Here is a 19235-nt window from a genome sequence, read left to right as displayed (position 1 = left end):
GGTAAGTGCTCTTTCCCCAGGCTACACCCAAGTATTGGCACTCACATTTTAAAAATTACATGTATTTATCTGTGTATGTGTATGTATGTATGTACGCGAGGGTGCATGTGAGCCATGATGCAGGTGTGGAGGTCACAGACAACTTGCCCAACACGTGGATCCTTGGATTCTACCTCAGGGTATGAGGTACCATGAGAAGAGCGTCATCTGCTGAGACATGGTCTCTGAGTCTTTCCACTTACAGTGGTAAGGCTTTAGTGTAGGGCTCACTCTAAGACTAGACGCTGGGGTTAGCTTTCCTGATTGAGGCAGAAGGACTGTAAGTTTAAGTCTAGCCTGGGGTGCATAGTAGGTTCAGAGTCAGCCCAATCTACATAGCAAATGAATAAATCAAAACTGGAGTGAATAATTTTACTCTCACATTTCTGGTTTATGTGGAGGAAAACCTTTCTGTTGTGAAAGATTCAAGGTTTTCTCAGGAACAATAAAAATCAGTCTAGACTTTTATTTCACTAGTCACTAAGAAAACAGCTTGCTGCAGCCACCTCTTTAAGTTATGAGCCCACTGTGAGCCATAAGTAGGAAAGGGATACAAAATGGCTTATTTATTCCTGATTTCAGTGCCAATTCTCTACAGTGTATCAACTCCTCAAGGTACCAAGAAGACAAAGTCATTTCCCATGGAATTCCGGAGCTGTCACCTGACTCAGGAAGCGCGCGTTGGTAGTTTTGAAATTCTTCAGCCAGGTAGAGGCCTCTAAGGGTTGATCAAAGCGCTGTTTGTTGTGCGTGGACTGCAGAAGCTCCCGGCAGTTTTTCACCCAAAGATGAGCTAAAAATGGATAAGAAAACAAATTAGGAACAGAAGAAACTTGACATACTGGTTTTTTATTTTGTAAAAAAAGAATTGATTTCTTTCATTTTGTGTTATGGATGTTCTGACAGAAGAGGTGTTGGTCCCTTTGTACTAGAGGTACAGATGTGAGCGGCTGTGTTGCTGCTTTGAACTGCACCTGGGTTCTTGGCAAGAGCAGCCAGTGCTCTTACCTGCTGAATCATCTGATTGCCTTACAAATGACTGTTTAAATTATGAGAAACATTAAAACCCACCACCAACAACAAATGAACATATTTTCTTTTGTGTGGTGGTACTGGGGACTGACCCTCTATGTCCTTGACCTTAGACCGGACATTACATTATAATCAGTACATAAGACATCAAGTGGACTGCCGTTTCTGCTTACTGCTAATTTTTAAAGGCAAATTAGAAAATGTGGATATTGGGGCTGGAGAGATGGCTCAGTGGTTAAGAGCACTGCTCTTCCAGAGATCCTGAGTTCAATTCCCAGCATCCATATGGTGGCTCAGAACCATCTATAATGAGGTCCCATGCACTCTTCCAGTGTGTGTCTAAAGACAGCTACAGTGTACTCATATAAATAAAAATAAATCTTAAAAAAAAAAATGTGGATATTTAAACTCTGAACAAAGGAGGATATATGCAAAGCATGAGGACTCAAATTTGTACCAAACTTGCTCTAAAGTGTCAAGGAGCGGTGCAGATCTGTGGACACTCCAAACACAAAATAGTAATTGACACAAACCTAAACCAAAGTGTTATATGTCTGTAGCTGACCCTTGCGAGGCTGAGGCAGGAGTGGGTGTGCTTCAGCTCAAGAATTCAGACCAGCAAGGGTAGTATAGTATGGCCACTGTCTCCTAAGCAATCACAGTGCTGCCCACAGCAAGGTGACTGCCTGACAGAGAAGACAGACAGAAAGTCCTTACCATCTGGGATATGCAGAATCAGCCAGTCATGTTTTGCACAGTAATGAACCACATGGCAGAGACTGAGGGTCTTTCCTGTCCCCTTCTCCCCATCTGAAGTGTATGTTAAAGAAAACATCAGCTGGGAGTAGCACATGCCTTTAATTTCAGCACTGGGGAGGCAGAGGCATGTGGATTTCTGAGTTCGAGGTCAGCCTGGTCTACAAAGTGAGTTCCAGGACAGCCAGGGCTACACAGAGAAACCCTGTCTCAAAAAACAAAAACAAAACCAAAATAACCATCAGAAGCAACATGTTTCCCACCAACAGCATTTCTCTGGTGCAAGTCTTCAATCACAGCACTCAGGAGAGGCAGAGGCAGGCAGATCTGGTAAGTTTGAGGCTAGCCAGAGCTGTATTGCATGAGCTTGTCTCATAAAAGGATACAAAGAAGATATCGCACAGCTGGATGAGCAAAATTGGTATTTTTCAGGTAGCCCAGAAGCTCGAGAGCTGGCTTCCTGACCATCAGACAAGCTTCGCCAAAAGTCTTCACCTAAGCAAACAGGAGAAAGATGGTGGGCATGGAACTCCTAGCCCTTCTAACCACATGTACACTAACTAAGACACAGCAAACCAGATTCCTAAACTCACCTGTATCCAGGTCTGAGAGCTTGGGTTAAATATGAAAATCAATCCATGCATTTTAGTGGATATCTGAGGTTTATTGTTTCATATCAAGAAACATAAGTAGCTACCTTCTGATGCTGCTTCTTTGTTCATATTTTATTTTGTGACGGCAGGAATAAAACCCATACCAGGCAAATGGATGCATACACCCCACCCTACAACTAAGCTATACCTCAGATCCAGCATGGTTGCTTTTATATAAAGACGTCTCGCTCCCAGACAAAGTTAACTGATGCCATGCCTCTAATCCTAACAAAAATTTTGATGACAATGTTTGTATGATCTAGAAGTTAATTCCTTTTTCTTCTCTTCTTTTGTATTTTTATGACAGGGTTTCTCTGTGTAGCCCTCCCTGGCTATCCTGGATCTCACTCTGTAGACCGGTACACCGAGCTGGCCTTGAACTTAAGAGATCTGCCTGCCTCTGTCCTGACCGCTGGGATGGAGGGATGTGCCACTACTGCGAGCTTGTTTCCTTTCTAATATTAGTCCTTACAACTTGCTTGCTGCTAAGCCAGATGCCCTGAGTGTCATTTCTAGAATAACAAGGTGGAGAGAACCAATTCCCCAAATTATCTTCACACCCACACATGAGGTGCGTCAAGTGCTCCCACCTCTGACAATAAGAAAAAATCAAATAAACACATTGAGAAAATCCTTCATACTAGAACCAGGTGTGGTGGTAGGTAACTATTAAACCAGCACTAAGTAGGCTGAGACAGGGGCATTGTTACAAATTGGAGGCTAGCCAAGATAACATAGTCGTACCCTTTCCAGGACAATGAGCCCGCAACAATACCAATCACGCAAACAAAAACAAATTCGCAAATACCATGCGAGTCAACCCCCACCCCCGTCCCCCAATAAAAAACAAGAGCAACACCACAAAGAAAAATCCGGGACTGCGACAGTGCAGGTGACAAAGTCTCTGTGTACGCATGAGAACCAGAGGTTAAGCTCCAACACCCATAAAAAATATCAGGGCACAGGAGTGTGCTTGTAGCCCTGGCAGCAGAGCTTAGAGAGGTGGATGCCTGAGGCTCTGTCACCAGCCAGTGGCTTACTAGCAAGGGCCAGGCCCCAGTTCTTGTTAAAAAACGAAAAGGGGGAAGGGGGAGCTGGAGAGAAGCTAGTCAGTTAAGAGCGGCTGCTCTTGCAGAGGTACCAGGCTTAGTTCCTAGCACTTCAGTGGCTGCTCACAACTGTCTAACTCCAGCTCCAGAGGATCCTGCACCCATGCCTGATTCTTCTGGCACTGAAAACATGTGCTACACAGGCAAACATGAAGACAAAACACCTATATTAAACAGGCAAACATGAAGACAAAACACCTATATTAAACAAACAAACAAGCCAGTAAAACGTGAATGTCTCTTGAGGAAGGACACTTCAGTCTGATGTCAGGGTTCTCTATATATGTCCATATGTACACCTGAACGTACTACATACATACATACGATTTATTTGGAAAATCATTCCTGTTTAGCACAGACATGATTTTTTCTTCTCTCTCTCTCCCTCCTCCTCCTCTTCTTTCTTCTTCTTTCTTCCTTCCTTTTCTTCTTCCTTCTTCTTCTTTCTTCTTCCTTCCTTTTCTTCTTCCTCCTTTCTTCTTCTTCCTTCTTTCTTCTTTCTCCTTCCTTCTTTCTCCTTCCTTTCCTCTTTCTCCTTCTTCCTTTCTTCTTCTCCTTCTTCCTTTCTTCTTTCTCCTCCTCCTCCTCCTTTCCTCTTCTCCCCCCCCCCCCCCAAGAAGATCTCGCCGGGCATGGTGGCGCATGCCTTTAATCCCAGCACTCAGGAGGCAGAGGCAGGTGGATTTCTGAGTTCGAGGCCAGCCTGGACTACAGAGTGAGTTCCAGGACAGCCAGGGCTACACAGAGAAACCCTGTCTCAAAAAATCAAAAACCAAAAAAAAAAAAAAAAAAAAAATCTCATGTAGGCAAGGATGACCTTGAAGCTCTTCCTGCTTCTACTCTCAGGGTGGTAGGCTGATAGGTCTGTCTCCAAACATGAGGTTTTGAATTAGGACCCCATACTGTATGTAACCCAGGCTAGCCCATTACTCACCATGCAGTCCAAACTGGTCCCAAACTTGAAGCAATCCTTCCACTGCTGCCTCTTTATAATATTACTTTTTAAAAAAAGATTTATGTATTTATATTTATATGAGTACACTGTAGCTGTCTTAGACACACCAGAAGAGGGCATCAGATCCCATTACAGATGGTTATGAGTAACTATGTGGTTGCTGGGAATTGAACTCAAGACCTCTGAAAGAGCAGCCTGTGCTCTTAACTGCTCAGCCATCTCTCCAGTCTTCCACTGCTGCCTCTTAAGCACTGGGATTACAGGTATGTGTCCACACACCTACCTTCAATTCACTTAGAATAAGTATCTGAAATGTCAAGAGTTCTGGAAACTTGCTCAGTAACTCAAGGAAAAAGGTGCTGATTATAAAAGAATCCTTTCCTGGTTCTGAAGCGTACTGAAGTGGCTAACAAAAGATACATCCTAAACGAGGTGCCTGCGAGTCCTTAGGTGATTTTTGATTTTCAGAAATGTCAAAGCCTCTACACCTCCCCTCAGCCCTGTCCCCACCATCTGAGCCCTGTACTGTGGGACCCCCTGCCCCATCTGTGCTGGAGTACCTGCATCGTGTATCGAGGAGGCAGGCCGTGAGGGAACACTGTCTTCAGATCCTGGAGCGGGATGCTGTAGTGCTGGCCCTCATGCTGCTCCCCATGCTTAGCCTGGAAACACACACAAGCAGGACAAGCGGGCACAAGTGATTAGACTTGGACAAGAAGCTAGGCTGGGTGTGGTTATATACTGCCTATTATCCCAGCACGCAAACGCTGAAGCAGGAGAATTATCTTGCATCGCAAGGCAGCCTAGGCTATAAAGTCCTTGCATCAATAAATGAACAAACAAAATAAAAATCCCATTAAGTCTAAAGACATACAGCTAACCACCACCACCACCACCACACAGAGCAGACACTGCCTGCAGAGGCCACAGCTTGGGCACACAGTTACATCTGCTAGTGGGGAAAGGGTTCCTTTTTGTGATATGGTCTTGCTGTGTAGCTCAGGCTGGCTTGGATCTTCTGTCAGTCTTCCTGCTGTAACTTTCAGACTGCTGAGATTACACATGTGTGCCAGCAGGCCAGGTTTTTCATTTAAAACATTGGGTGTTGGGATAGCAAGACAGGTCTCATGAATAAACATACCTTTTGCCAACCTTGACAACCTGAGTTCAAAATACAGGAGCCACATGGTAGAACAAGATAAATTTCCAAAACTTGTCCTTTGATCTCCACATAACACAGGCAGAAATCCACAACAAATATACATATAACAAAGTGCTGGCGACCCCAAACCAGGGGCCTGATGAAAAGTAGTTTTTCAGAAATAACTGCTGATGGGGACAAAGTTTTTGCCACCTGGATTCTTTTAAGCTATGAAGAGATGCTCCAGTCATGTGGCAAGAGCTGCATGATGCTGTTTCCATGGAAACTCCAGAGGACTTCCTTAATTTATTTCATTTTGCATTCATGAGACCAGGTGACTGTTAAGGACAAAAGTTAAACCCGCCCGGCTGAGATGATTTCTTGGAGCAGGGCATCTGCATCTCTTTACATGTCTACACAGCCACACTACGGCCATATCAAGATGGAAAGAATGAGTTTGGGACAACATGGAAAAAAGGCTCATGAAGCTCTTCTTTCACATTAAAGAAGCACAGAGACCACACAACTGATTTATTTCTAGGCGATGACACCAGCCCTGGGCATGGGGAAAGCACCCAGTCTGTCAAGGTTTAAAGTCAAAGGAGGAACAGTCCTGCAGACAAGGCACCAGGAAAGTTGCCAGGAAAGGAAGGCTGTGCTGTCACACTTCTGACTATTGGAAAACAGTGCTGGGATTGAAGCACGCACCAGCACTCGTGACACACCTGAATACTCGTCAAGCCTACCCCACAAGCTTACCTTTCCCAGGCCCCACATGTTTGTTTACAGCAGGGCTGAAGAACCAGGACCCGTGAAGGGTGCTCTTAAACCAGAAGTGTAAAACATGTACCAAGTGCTCATTTGAGGAAAGTGGGGCCCAACTAAAAGACATAATTCCTGAGAAACTTATCTCAGAAGGAACTGAATGTAGCCAATTTGTTTTGAAAAGGAGTCTATCTACAAAGCCTGGTTGCTGTGGGAATCACTATGTAGAACAGGTTGCCCTTGAACTCAGAGAGACATCTGCTTTTGCTGGGATGAAAGGTGTGCACCATACCAGCTTAATTTTAGCTAATTTTTAATTCAGAAAGATTCACTAGGTGAATTCATTATTAAGATCACATTAGAAAGAAGTTGGACTAGCTTTGTACTTTATATTTTTACAGCACCACAGAGCAACAAGGGAAGGTGCGAGTTAAGAGTGCTAGCCCAGGTGTCTCACCTACCTGAGCATATGTATGGTGCAGGAGATTTGATCACACTGTGAACCCCAAGATGTGTTAGTTAATGAAAAACACTTGTTTTTAGTTGTGGTATAGCTCAGCCTTAGCACATGACTTTAATCCAAGAGCTTTCTGCTTGAATATTATAAACAGGATTAAATAAAGTCAACCACAGGCCAAGAGCCAGCTGACAGGGAGGGACACAGGATTATTAAGAAGTAATAGGACGAGGGAGTCAGGAGGATGGGTAGAGAGACACCACAGGAAGTAGAAGGGAGGGACATTTGGCTTGAAAGAGTTTTTGAGACTGCATGAGAGACAGGCATTGCTTCTGGGATGTTAGCTGAAGAGGAAGGTCAGCTGGGTACTTCCTCTGGGCTAGCAGGCTTTCACCCCAGCATCTGGCTTCTTAGACTTCATTGATTAAAAATCAAACAATTGAGATTTGTTAAAAACAATATATCGCCGGGCAGTGGTGGCGCACACCTTTAATCTCAGCACTTGGGAGGCAGAGGCAGGTGAATTTCTGAGTTTGAAACCAGCCTGGTCTACAGAGTGAGTGCCAGGGCTACAAGGAAAAACCCTGTCTCGAAAAACCAAAAAAAAACCCAACAATATATAAAAACCAGTATCCTGACATGTAAAAGGAGTAATATGGCAACACAAATTATAATCTCTGAAACCCACCCACATCAGCAACTTACCGGGTCACTGTCACTGGTGCGGGAAACAGTTCTGGGACGCTCAGCTGGAGCCTGACTGTTCTGAGTTGCTTGAACACTCATGTGCAAAAAACACCTCGGGTCCAACTACAAAAGAAAATGTTTCAGGGTTCTGGAATCATCTGGTTTTTCAATGCTTGTTGTAACACTGAGGTCTCAAGCTATGTCTCTATCAGGGAATCATGACACTAAAACATGTTTTAGTTCTATATAGAACGGATCTTTACTAAATCCAGTCACATCTTTTAGCTTCTGAATCTGTTTTAGCATGTATACTGCTACGCCAGGGCTCTGTCTTACAACGGAAACCAATCTGTCAGCGCAGCCACTGCTAAGCTAACTGCTCATGGCACTCTTGTCTCCACTTCCCAGGCACTGAGACTAACGTGTCGGCTGAACCTTCTCTCTTAGCCATACTTGTGTTTTTCTGTCTTGGTTAGTTGCACAGGCTGGCCTTGAATTCTGGGCTCAGTGAATCTCTTATCTCCACATTTGAGTAGCTGGAAGAACAGGGCAGGTGGACCCATGTGCAGCGTAGAAAATGTGTTTAATCCACGTCCCACTGCTATACAGGGCTCCTAATGGCACAGGAGCCTCCACTGTGAGGGTCAGTGCAATATGCTTCAGCATGGCTGGCAATAAATGGTTGCTTCGTGCTCACAGCCTGGATGGGTCTGGCTGCCTCTAATCTGCCTCCAGAAAGAGTGCTGGGAGTAAAGGAGACGTTATGAGTACCCTGTGACCACTCTCCCCATCCCTTACACTCTGTCAGGGTCTGACTTGTGTCTAGCCTTGAAGATCTGGTTGCTTCTCCTCATAGTGCTGAGTGTATCATGCCTGGCCTTGCTAGCTATGACCGGCACAGTAAGAATCTGTCATTAGGGACACGTAATGAGGGAGCATGTAAAGTGTCCAGCTAGGGGGAACTAGTTAACCATACTCAGAAACTTCTGGAATGGGGGTGGGAGATTTAAATGACATTTCAGGAGAAAAATATGAGAAAAATACTAAGAAAATTTCTCAAATTAGCAGGGCACAAGGGTGCATGTCTATGATCCTGGCACTCGGTGGGAGCGGGGGGGGGGGGGGGGGCAAGTCTAGCTTGGGCTCTATGAGATGCTTCCTAAAGGAAAAACTCCCTCCAGCAAGCTTAAAGACAGTAAGCCTTCACAGAAGCCTCCAGCTTAGGGGAGAAATTCAAGAGAAACAGAAGAGGGAGCTGTGAGCAAGGAGAGCTTCACAGGGCAGCAGTGTCCTCCACGGCACACTGGTCTCCACATGCCACCCAATACAAAACCACTCTGCCCCAAACTGGTTTTGGTCTGTGTGTTTAATCACCATATGAGAAACCCTAACTAACACGATATCCAAGACTGACTCTAAAATCTCTACTCTTTCCATTACCTTTTGTTTTCATTAAAAATCTTTTTTTATTTTATTTTTTAGACAGGGACTTACCCCTAGCTGACCCAGAACTCACTGTGTAGAACAGGCTAGCCTTGAATTCACAGAAATCCACCTGTCTCTACCCCAACATAAAATGTTTTAAAAAATACATTTATTTGTGCTTGTTTGTATGGATGTGCACATGCCAATGTATACATGTGGAAACCAAAGAATAACTGGGAAAGGTCCTGTTTCTATCATCTTGTAGGTCCTGACGACAACAGGGAAGGTCCTCTCCTCTCTATCATATTATGGTTCCCAAGGACAACAGGAAGGACCTTTCTTTATCATCTTGTGGGTGACCATGCTTGGCACCGCATTCTGTAACCCTATGAGACACTTTGCCAAGCCTTTTTTCATACCTTACATTAACTCTCTCATACTTCTTTATCCATTAATGCTCTATGTGGTATGCGGGGCACAGCCTGGGGAAGTGTGGGGGAAGCAGAGGGCAACCTGTGGAAATGAGGTGTGCTTGCTTTCCATCACGCGAGCTGGGACAGAGTCTAGGTGGCTTGGCAACAAGGATCTTCACCTGCTTGACCATTTGCCAACCCTCTTCGAGAACTTACTTAGTGCATATGCCTGGGAGCACACTAGCATGCCTGTGCACACACGGCCAGAAGACAGTGTTGGGCCATTGAGGTAATGACTCTCCCTGGACCTAGGGTTGGGACGGTGGGTGGGCGCATCCATACTTTTCTCCACCTGTCTGGACGATGGCAGTTCCAGTGATTCTCCTCTCTCATAGATGGAACTGTGGTCGCATGTGAGATCCCAGCTTATAATGTGAGTGCTGAGATCCGAGTCTGGTCCTGATGCTTGTGAAACAACTGCCTAGTTATCTCTCAGCCCTTCATATTACTATGTGCTTGGTGTTTGCATGCACTCGTGCATGTATGGAGGTTCCAAGCATCCTCCCAAGTGCACACCAAGTCTGAAATATTAGTGGCAGATTTTAGTATAAACCAACAGTGCAAAGAAATAGGTTAGAATATAACTCAAATTTATAGCAGAGGCAGGTTTATCTCCCAAACAATTCAAATATTCCTCTAACCCACTGCTAGGAGATTACAGCTGGCTACAGAGCCAGGAGTGGGAATACTGTCAGTTGTTGAAAATGAAAACCAGCTGAGAGTGGCTATTAAGCTCCATCCTCTCTTGCTGTGGCAGCCTAGATTACAGAATAGCTTATCTCAAGCTAAAGGAATGAAGGATAAAGAAGAGAGGAAGCTGGAGAGATGGCCTAACTCTTCCAGAAGATCCAGGTTCAATGCCTGGCACCCATGTGCAGCTCACAACTGTCTGTAACTACAGTTCAAAGCGCTCCAACACACTCTTTTGGCCTGTGCAGGCATCAGGAACACATGTATATGCAGACACCCAGGAAGGCAAAACACCCATACAGATTAAACACAAAGCAAAATATAAGGAGGGAAGAAGGAAGCAAGCAGCTGCAGCCCCCACCACATCCAAGGACATCCACTGCGAGCTGAGGATAGACTGCCATCTCTTTATCCAGCTCCTGTTCTTGCCAGCAAAACCTTTTGAAAATACAGGACCAGCAAAGCCAGAATACTAAACATACAGAAGACAAAGGAAGAGCTGCTCTCTCAGGAAAGCACCTGAGTAACACACCTGAGTACCAGGAGAAGGCGCCAGGCTCCTTCCATCTACCATCGGTCTTGTTGTTTTGAGACAAGATCTCACGATTTAGCCCTGGCTGTCCTGGCACTTGTTATATAGATCAGGCTGGCCTTAAATTCTCAGAATCCCTTCCTCAGCATTTCAAACACCTGGATTTCAGGTATGTGCCACCACAACTGCCACATCTCTGGGAAGTCTCAGGAGTAAAGCTGCTTGTTATGTACTCTTGGTGAACTTGTCACCATGAAGCCGTGTAAAAGCAGAAGAACTAAGTTCCATAAGTGCGCCCTCCACATGCTCATATTCAGGAAGACATTTTCTTTCTTTCTTTTTTCTCCACACAGGGTTTCTCTGTGTAGCCCTGGCTGTCCTGGAACTCTCTCTGTAGACCAGGCTGGCCTTGAACTCAGAAATCAGCCTGCCTCTGCCTCCCGAGTGCTGGGATTAAAGGTGTGCACCACCATGCCTGGCTAGGAATACATTTTCTTAAATTAAGAAAACTAGGTGCTGGCTTGGGTGCTGGCTCAGGTGTTGAGAGTATCGGCTGTCTTCCAGAAGACCCTGGTTTATTCTTAGTGCCCACATGGCAGCTCACAAAAATGAGTAACTCCAGTCCCTATGCCCTCCAGTATCTACGCCCTGTTCAGGCCTCCAGGGGCAATAGGAATGCACACAGTGCACAAATAGGCGCAGGCAACAACCACACATGTAAATAAAATTAACTAAAAATACTCAATGGCCACAAGGTGGTGCTATTTCTACAGTACTCTGATGACTTCAGGGTTTTTTTTCCCCCTTCAGTAAATAAAAAACTAACAAAATGGATTCCTTATATCTTAAAGTGTTATAAATGGAACTAAGCCGCTAGTCTGAGTTCTAGGATAAACAGCTCTATGTAGAATTCCCTTAGCTTAGTTCCACAGTGAACATAATGCAGTCCGTCAAACACTACCCATGAGCCACGCAGGGTCATCCTGAGCCAAACTGAAAACATATACACTAAGAAACTATACATTCTAATTTTATGTGAATGGGTATTTTGCCTGCACGTAAGGTTGTGCACCACAAGTGTGCCCTCAGAGGCCAACCTGGAACTGGAGTTACAGATGGTTGTGAGCCATCAATCACAGACCTTCTGAAAGAGGGGCCAGTGCTCCTCACCATGAGCCAACTCTATAACTACACACCCATTCTGGACACAAGGTCTCACTATGGAACCCTGGCTGACCTGGAACTCACTATGGGCTTAAATTCAGGGATTTGCTGTCTCTGCCTGCTGTGAGCCATCACACCTGGCCCTTATTTTTATATGTATCACTTTTATGCCTGTATGTATGGAAGAGACCAGAAGGGAGCACTGGGCCACCAAGAACTAAAGGTACAGGTGGTTATGAGCCCTCATGGGTGCTAGAAACCAAACTTAGGTCATCTGCAAGAGCAGCCAGTGCTCGTAGACACCAAGCCAATATTCTTTCTTGCCCCAATACTGGCTTTTATTTCTTTTGTAACATTTTTGTTTTGCTTTGATTCACTAAAATGGACAAAGGCCTTTTATAAATCTCAGTGTAGGGGTGAAAGGAAAAGGAAAGGAAAGAGCAAACCCCTCCTCCCAATCCCAAACTGGATAAGGGGAATGTTCCACTCCTAAGAACTCTTCATGGAATCCTAGGATCTGTTGCAAGCAACCCTTTCTTCTTCAGTTCTCACCCTCCAGACTCAGGCCTCTAGGATTTCCCGTTCTCAGCAAACCCAGGCCTGGTGATTGTCATAGGTGCTGCCTTTGTACCACGTAGTCAGAGTGGTCATTTTCTCATGACCTTGGAACTGCGTGCCTCTGGAGAACATGGACACCACATGGACACTGGTTAGGTCACCAGTCAGCATCTCCGTAAAGTTTGACAATTTCAGTTTTCACAGTAGGTTACTTATCCATTCTAATCTCTAGTTTCTGCAACTTTAAAACAAGGACAGTGCACTGTCACGAGGAGCCAAGGCACTAAAGCACACTGGGAGTGGTGGTGTGTGCCTTTACAGCCACCATTTGGGAGACAAAGGCAGATGCATTTCCTTTGAGTTCCAGGCCAGCTGGGGCTACACAGTGAAATTCTGTTTTAAAAAAGCAAATATGAACAAACAAATGAAACAACTAATATTTGGTAAATAATTAAAAAGACTAAAACAAACCAGTAGTATAACACGTTTGCTCACTTTGAGGCAGGGTTTCTCTATAGAGCCCTGGCCAGCCTTGATCCTTGTATCTTAGTCTCCCAAGTGCTTTGATTATCGACAGGACTGTGATACTATGCCCAATTCACTATGGTCTTATTCTTTATTTGTATAGGTCTGCCTCATTGTATGTGCATGTGTGTGTGTGTGTGTTAGTTGTGTGGAGGACAGAAAAACCTGCCAGATTCCGCTAGACCTGGGGTTACAAGTGTCTGTGGAAGGCTCTGCTTGTTCTGTGGATGCTGGGGATTCCAATTCTGGTCCTTAGGTTTGTTCAGAGTGCACTCTGAACTTGTGAGTCGTCTCTCTAGCCCCTTACCTTTTGTGAGCTGTGGGCAGAGTTTCATGTAAATCAGGTTAGATCCAAATGTGCTGTATAGCTGAAGATGACCTTGAGTTTCTGATCCTCCTGCCGCTACCTCCAAAGTCTGCGCTCCTGATTAGTAGTGCTGTTTAGCACTGCTGCTGCCATGTTCAGTTTATGTGGCACTGGAAATCTAACCCGGGATTTCCTGAGTCCAGTCAGTATTTTACGGAGCTTTATCCCCAGCCCAGATGAAGGTTTTACCTTGTCCTCCTCCTTTGTGTGTGTCATGGAAGTGTGTGTTCATGCACGCACATGTGGTGGCTGCTAGAGGAGGATGTCCAGTGTGTTCCCTGACTGCTTTCTGCCTTACTTCTTCATTCACTAAGGGGTTTTCAGTGGACCTGCAGCTTACCAATTCGGCTAGGCTAGCCAGCTAATCAACTTCAGGGGTCTACTGACACCCAGCCTACCAGCTCTGGTGTTTCAGCCCATGCCAGCTTTCACTCGAGTGCTGCACAGGCCCTCACGTTTGAGTGGCATTACCTCCTGACTAACTCGCCACCTTCCCACCCTCCTCACGTAGTCCATTCTCTACACAATTTTAGTCTCTTATCAAAAGTGGCGTGTCTAAATAGCCAGCTATCTCAAAGTTACCAGTTTGTAAAAATGGCCCCTCCTCCTCGCACGTTACCTCAGGCTCACTATCTCTGCCTGTTGCTTAGGCAGACTCTCACTTGGCAGGCCAAGCTGGCCTTGAACTCCCAGTCATCTTGCCGTAGTCTTCTGAGAAGTTTTGTTTTGTTTTGTTTTTGTTTTTCGAGACAGGGTTTCACTGTATAGTCCTGGCTGGCCTGGAACTCACTTTGTAGACCAGGCTGGTCTCGAACTCAGAAACCCGCCTGCCTCTGCCTCCCGAGTGCTGGGATTAAAGGTGCGCACCACCTTGAGAATTTTACCTGAAAGTAAAGCAGTTTGTGGAAACTCACCTTCTGGACCCTGGAGAAAAGCCTTGTTATTCCTGTCAGCATGGTCTTTGTTCTCTTAAAAAAAGACAAAGAGGAAAAAAAGGTAAGCCACTATTTAATAAAAACATAAGTAATATAAAAATCTGATACTGTCTAGATATATGAAAACCATCTATGCATCAACAAACTAGGCAAAAGACAAGAAAAACCATTTCACTTAGGAAACATTATACAGGAAGTTTAACATCACTACAAGTCATGAAAATGAAATTAAAGCCTTCATAATGAGATGCTAATGAAGAAGTGCCACAATATACAAAGTTGAAGACATATGAATATGCAGCTATTCCATTTCTCATATTTACTCTAGAAAACTACATATGCATATACACTGGAAAATATAAGAATGTTTATAGCAGAGGAGTGTGAGTTATTTGAAAATTGTAAAAACAAACAAACAAACAAACCTAAAGTAAAATATCCACTGACCCATAGAAATAGCAGGAAAGAAGCTATAATGAATGGGTCAATGTCGAAGATATAGACTGGCCAGGCAAGGCAGTGCACATCTTTAATCCTAGTAGTTCAGAAGCAGAGGCAAGTGGGTCTCTCTGAGTTCAAGGCCAGCCTGATCTAACAAATGAAGTGAGTTCCAGGGCAACCAGGGCTACACAGAGATACCCTGTCTCAAACAAACAAAAATTATTACTGAGTGAAAATTATTTTTTTTTAAAGATTTATTATTATATCTAAGTACACAGTAGCTGTCTTCAGATGCACCAGAAGAGGGCATCAGATCTCATTACAGATGGTTGTGAGCCACCATGTGGTTGCTGGGATTTGAACTCCGGACCTTCAGAAGAGCAGTCGGTGCTCTTAACCACTGAGCCATCTCTCCAGCCCCCCTGAATGAAAATTATTATGTATCCTGTTAAATAAACTAAATTTCAAAACCATGTACCGAGTAGGTGGATGCAGGAAGATCAGAATTTCAAGGCCATCTTCAGCTATATAGTTTAGGGCCAGCCTGGAATAAATAACACCCTACCCGAGAAAACAGACCACAAGAAACCTCTGAAACGTCACTCACTGTCTGCAGGACACACACAGATGGCAAAACTGGACTGGAAAGGCAAGCGAATGCTAAGAGTAAGCTCTGAAATAACAGCGACACTTAGGGGAACACTGGGAACTGGTAATCCAACATGAGTATTTATTTTATTATTCCTTTGGTTTTTTTGTTTGTTTGTTTGAGACAGTCTTACTATGTAGCCCTAGCTGATAGGGAACTACATAAACCATGCTGGTCTTGAACTTGTACAGATCCTTCAAACTCTGTCTCCTGCTTCTTGGGATTGTTGGTGAGAGCAATCACACTAACAGATGGGCCTTCCTCTTCTGTTGGTGTAATAAAACACTCTTACAAAAGCATTGCGGAGACAGGGTTTAAACTGCTCTTGGGTTCCAGAGACATACAATCCATCATGGAGCACAAAGGGAGGAGATAGGGCAATAGACAGTGGCAGAAACAGGAGCCTTCTTTCTGGTCACACTGTACCTACATTCAGGGGCCATCTTTGGGCAATCTACTTCCTCCAGTGAACCTCCACCTCCTAACCCCCCCCCCCCCCCCATCAGCACCATCACCTGAGGAGCGAGTGTTCAACCACAGTCCCTAATCAGACCTTATTACACTGGTTATTATTTCATACCATGAGGGTTATTATTATCTTTATACCACATGCTAAATTTATCCGTTTTTTGTATGGTAGAAATATTTAATTAGAAAATGCTACTCTTTTGGTAGTGAAAAGAAATTTAAAATAAAGTATGTCCTCAAGATCTCATCAGAAGCAGGGTAGAGTGGCTCATGCCGCTTTTAATTCTAGCTCTTGGGATGCTGAAGCTGAAGGAGTTCTTGGACTGAGGAGAGCCTGGACTAGAAGAGACTGAGCTACAGAGTAACACTGTATCTACCCCATCCCAATAAACAAACAAGACCCGACACCCAGTGTTAGTCTGAAACCATACACTGCATCAAACCAAATACATACACTTTTTTCACTATATACATTTCCACAACAAATTTCAAAGAATAAATTAAGGCATTTTAATAAATGCCTCATTTAAATAAATAGAATTATAGTAAATATAGTAAGTTGCATGAGTGTGGTCACTTCCCTTCCTCTCCCCTTTCTGAACCCTCTCTTTTCAAATGGGATGTCACTATACAGATTAGGCTGGAGTCTGTCTCCTGGCTCTCCTGCCTCTGAGGACTAGCACCCCCACCTTTCTACTTAAAGGAAGCACCTTATACCATCTCTTTAGCATATCTGAATTCTTTTTAAAAAAGATTCATTTATTGATTATATGTAAGTACACTGTAGCTGTCTTCAGACACTCCAGAAGAGGGCATCAGATCTCCTTACGGATGGTTGTGAGCCACCATGTGGTTGCTGGGATTTGAACTCAGGACCTTCGGAAGAGCAGTCGGTGCTCTTACCCGCTGAGCCATCTCACCAGCCCCCATATCTGAATTATTAGCATTATAACTCTCTTCTTATTTTATCTTATTTTTTGGAATATAGGGTTTCTCTATGCAGCCCTTGGTTGTCCTCTGCCTCCCCAGTGCTGGGTGGGGTTAAAGGTGAGTAAACCATGCTGGACACCAGCATCCTCACTCATTTTTTTTTTAATTAGGTATTTTCTTCATTTACATTTCAAAGGCTATCCTCAAAGTCCCCCATACTCTCCCCCTCTCCCCTTCCCTCCCACCCCCACTTCTTGGCCCTGGCTTTCCCCTGTACTGAGGCATATAAAGTTTGCAAGACCAAGGGGCCTCTCTTCCCAATGATGGCCGACTAGGGCATCTTCTGCTACATATGCAGCTAGAAACATGAACTCTGGGAGGTACTGGTTAGTTCATATTGTTGTTCCATCTATAAGGTTGCAGATCCCTTTAGCTCCTTGGGTACTTTCTCTAGCTCCTCCATTGGGGGCCCTGTGTTCCATCCAATAGCTGACTGTGAGCATCCACTCCTGTGTTTGCCAGGCCCCGGCATAGTCTCACAAGAGACAGCTATATCAGGGTCCTTTCAGCAAAATCTTGCTGGCGTATGCAATGGTGTCAGCGTTTGGAGACTGATTATGGGATGGATCCCCGGGTGTGGCAGTCTCTAGATGGTCCATCCTTTCATCTCAGCTCCAAACTTTGTCTTTGTAACTCCTTCAGCATCCTCACTCTTAAGCTTTGGATCTTTAAACAGAAAGGGCCAACCAAAGTCACTGTAACCACAGCACACCTGATACCCAAGATAACGATTAGTGGGCAGCATTGTAGTGTGACTATGCTAGAAAGAGATGGTTCAGGTCCTAGGTGAGATGGAGTGGTACAACATAAGATTTCATCAACTTGATCAGGACAGCAGTCTAACATGGAGATTGTTCGTTTCTGTAATTTTTCCAGTAAATATTTCTGAACCATGGTTGACTTTAATTTTTTTTTAATCTTAAGACTTATTTTTATGTCTATGAATATTTTGCCTGCATATGTGCATGTGTATCATATCCATGCCTGGTGCTAAGAGATGAGAAGAGGAAACTGGATCCCCTGAAGCTGGAGTTATAGACAGCTGTGAGACATCATGTGAGCGTTGGGAACCGAACTCAGGTTCTCTGTAAGAGCAAAATATGCTCCAAACTGAGCCACCTCTCCAGCTCCCATTGTTGACCCTGGCATTTACAGAAAACAAATTCTTTCACAGATAGAGATTCCTGTACTTCAATGTAACAACAACTACCTAGCACTGACCGAGTAAATGAAATCTCTTGATAGCTGTTACTTGCCACCTGTGCTAATTATTAACACAACAACAGTAACAACAAAGTTGTACAAATTTCACTTGTTACTATGTGCCAATACCAGGGAATACAATGAACAAAGATGAAGCCTCTAGCAGTCAAGATGGCTACAAACCATAGTGGAGAGACTGCTCAGCAGGTGAGAGGCCCAGAACCCAGGTTTGATGTTCAGCATGACACAGTGACTTTGGGGTCAGGTGCCCCTTTCTGGTCTTCACAACTATCAGGCAAACATGTAGAATACATAAATTCTTTTTTAATAAAATATTATATTTCCATTTTATTTTATCTTTTTTTGTTTTGTTTTTTTGAGACAGGGTTTCTCTGTATAGCCCTGGCTGGCCTGGAACTCATTTTGTAGACCAGGCTGGCCTCAAACTCAGAAATCCACCTGCCTCTGCTTCCCGAGTGCTGGGATTAAAGGCGTGTACCACCACTGCCCATTTTATTTCTATGAGTGTTCTGTCTGTATGTCTATAAAGGCACTTGCATGTATGTCTGTTTCCCACTCCTCAAGCCTGGGCAGTTAACCACTGAGACCTTTCCAGCCCCCAAATAAATACACTGTAAAACAAAACAGAACAAAACAAAAAAACAACCATAGAGTCACAAACTCCTTTGAATCCCATATTCTTTTAGTCACCGTATACTTTTTAATAAAGAAACATGAGAAGTACTTCTACATGCTCAGCTATATGTAGGGTACAGAGGTGAACAAGACAACTCTACTGCTCCCCCCTCCAATTTGAGACAGGGTCTCTCTGTAACCTTAGCAGTCTTGAACTCATGATGTGGACCAGCCTGGCCTGAAACACACAGCGATCCTTTGGCCTCTGACACCTAAATGTTGGGAGGAAAGGCGTGAACCACCAGCTTCCCTATCACCTGCAGGGACCCAAGGCTCTTTTGCTCTACAGGAAAACTACAGCCCAAAAGCATCACTTCCCAAGATGTTTGCTGACTACTAACTTAGGTTTAACATGAAATTTGAGAAATAGTGCAGTCATTAATTTCATGATAAACTTTGAAATACATATTCAAACTGTAATAAAGACCTGTGTTTTATTTTTCTACTTAGTTGTTTTGAGGCAGTCTCATATAGCTCAGGCTGTCCTCAAGCTTGCTATGTAGCCAAGTATGGCCCCTACCTCCC

At 44.3% G+C, this 19235-nt stretch overlaps 1 protein-coding gene across 1 annotated transcript in view; it reads right to left on the bottom strand.

Moving 5' to 3' along the window:
• The window catches only part of Dap3 (death associated protein 3), a 29422-nt gene that overhangs the window by 5728 nt on the left and 4459 nt on the right, over positions 1 to 19235 (bottom strand). The window contains exons 2-7 of the mRNA XM_021158630.3: positions 14243 to 14296; positions 7613 to 7717; positions 5105 to 5206; positions 2214 to 2322; positions 1789 to 1881; positions 702 to 832 (exon numbers count right to left, since the gene is read on the bottom strand). Coding sequence (XP_021014289.1) covers positions 702 to 832; positions 1789 to 1881; positions 2214 to 2322; positions 5105 to 5206; positions 7613 to 7717; positions 14243 to 14296 — 594 coding nt within the window. The remainder of the gene's footprint in view (positions 1 to 701; positions 833 to 1788; positions 1882 to 2213; positions 2323 to 5104; positions 5207 to 7612; positions 7718 to 14242; positions 14297 to 19235) is intronic.

Source organism: Mus caroli, unplaced genomic scaffold, assembly GCF_978045245.1.
Source record: "Mus caroli unplaced genomic scaffold, Mus_caroli_1 scaffold_3, whole genome shotgun sequence".
NCBI lineage: Eukaryota > Metazoa > Chordata > Mammalia > Rodentia > Muridae > Mus > Mus caroli.
This window is presented reverse-complemented; position numbering and strand designations above follow the sequence as displayed.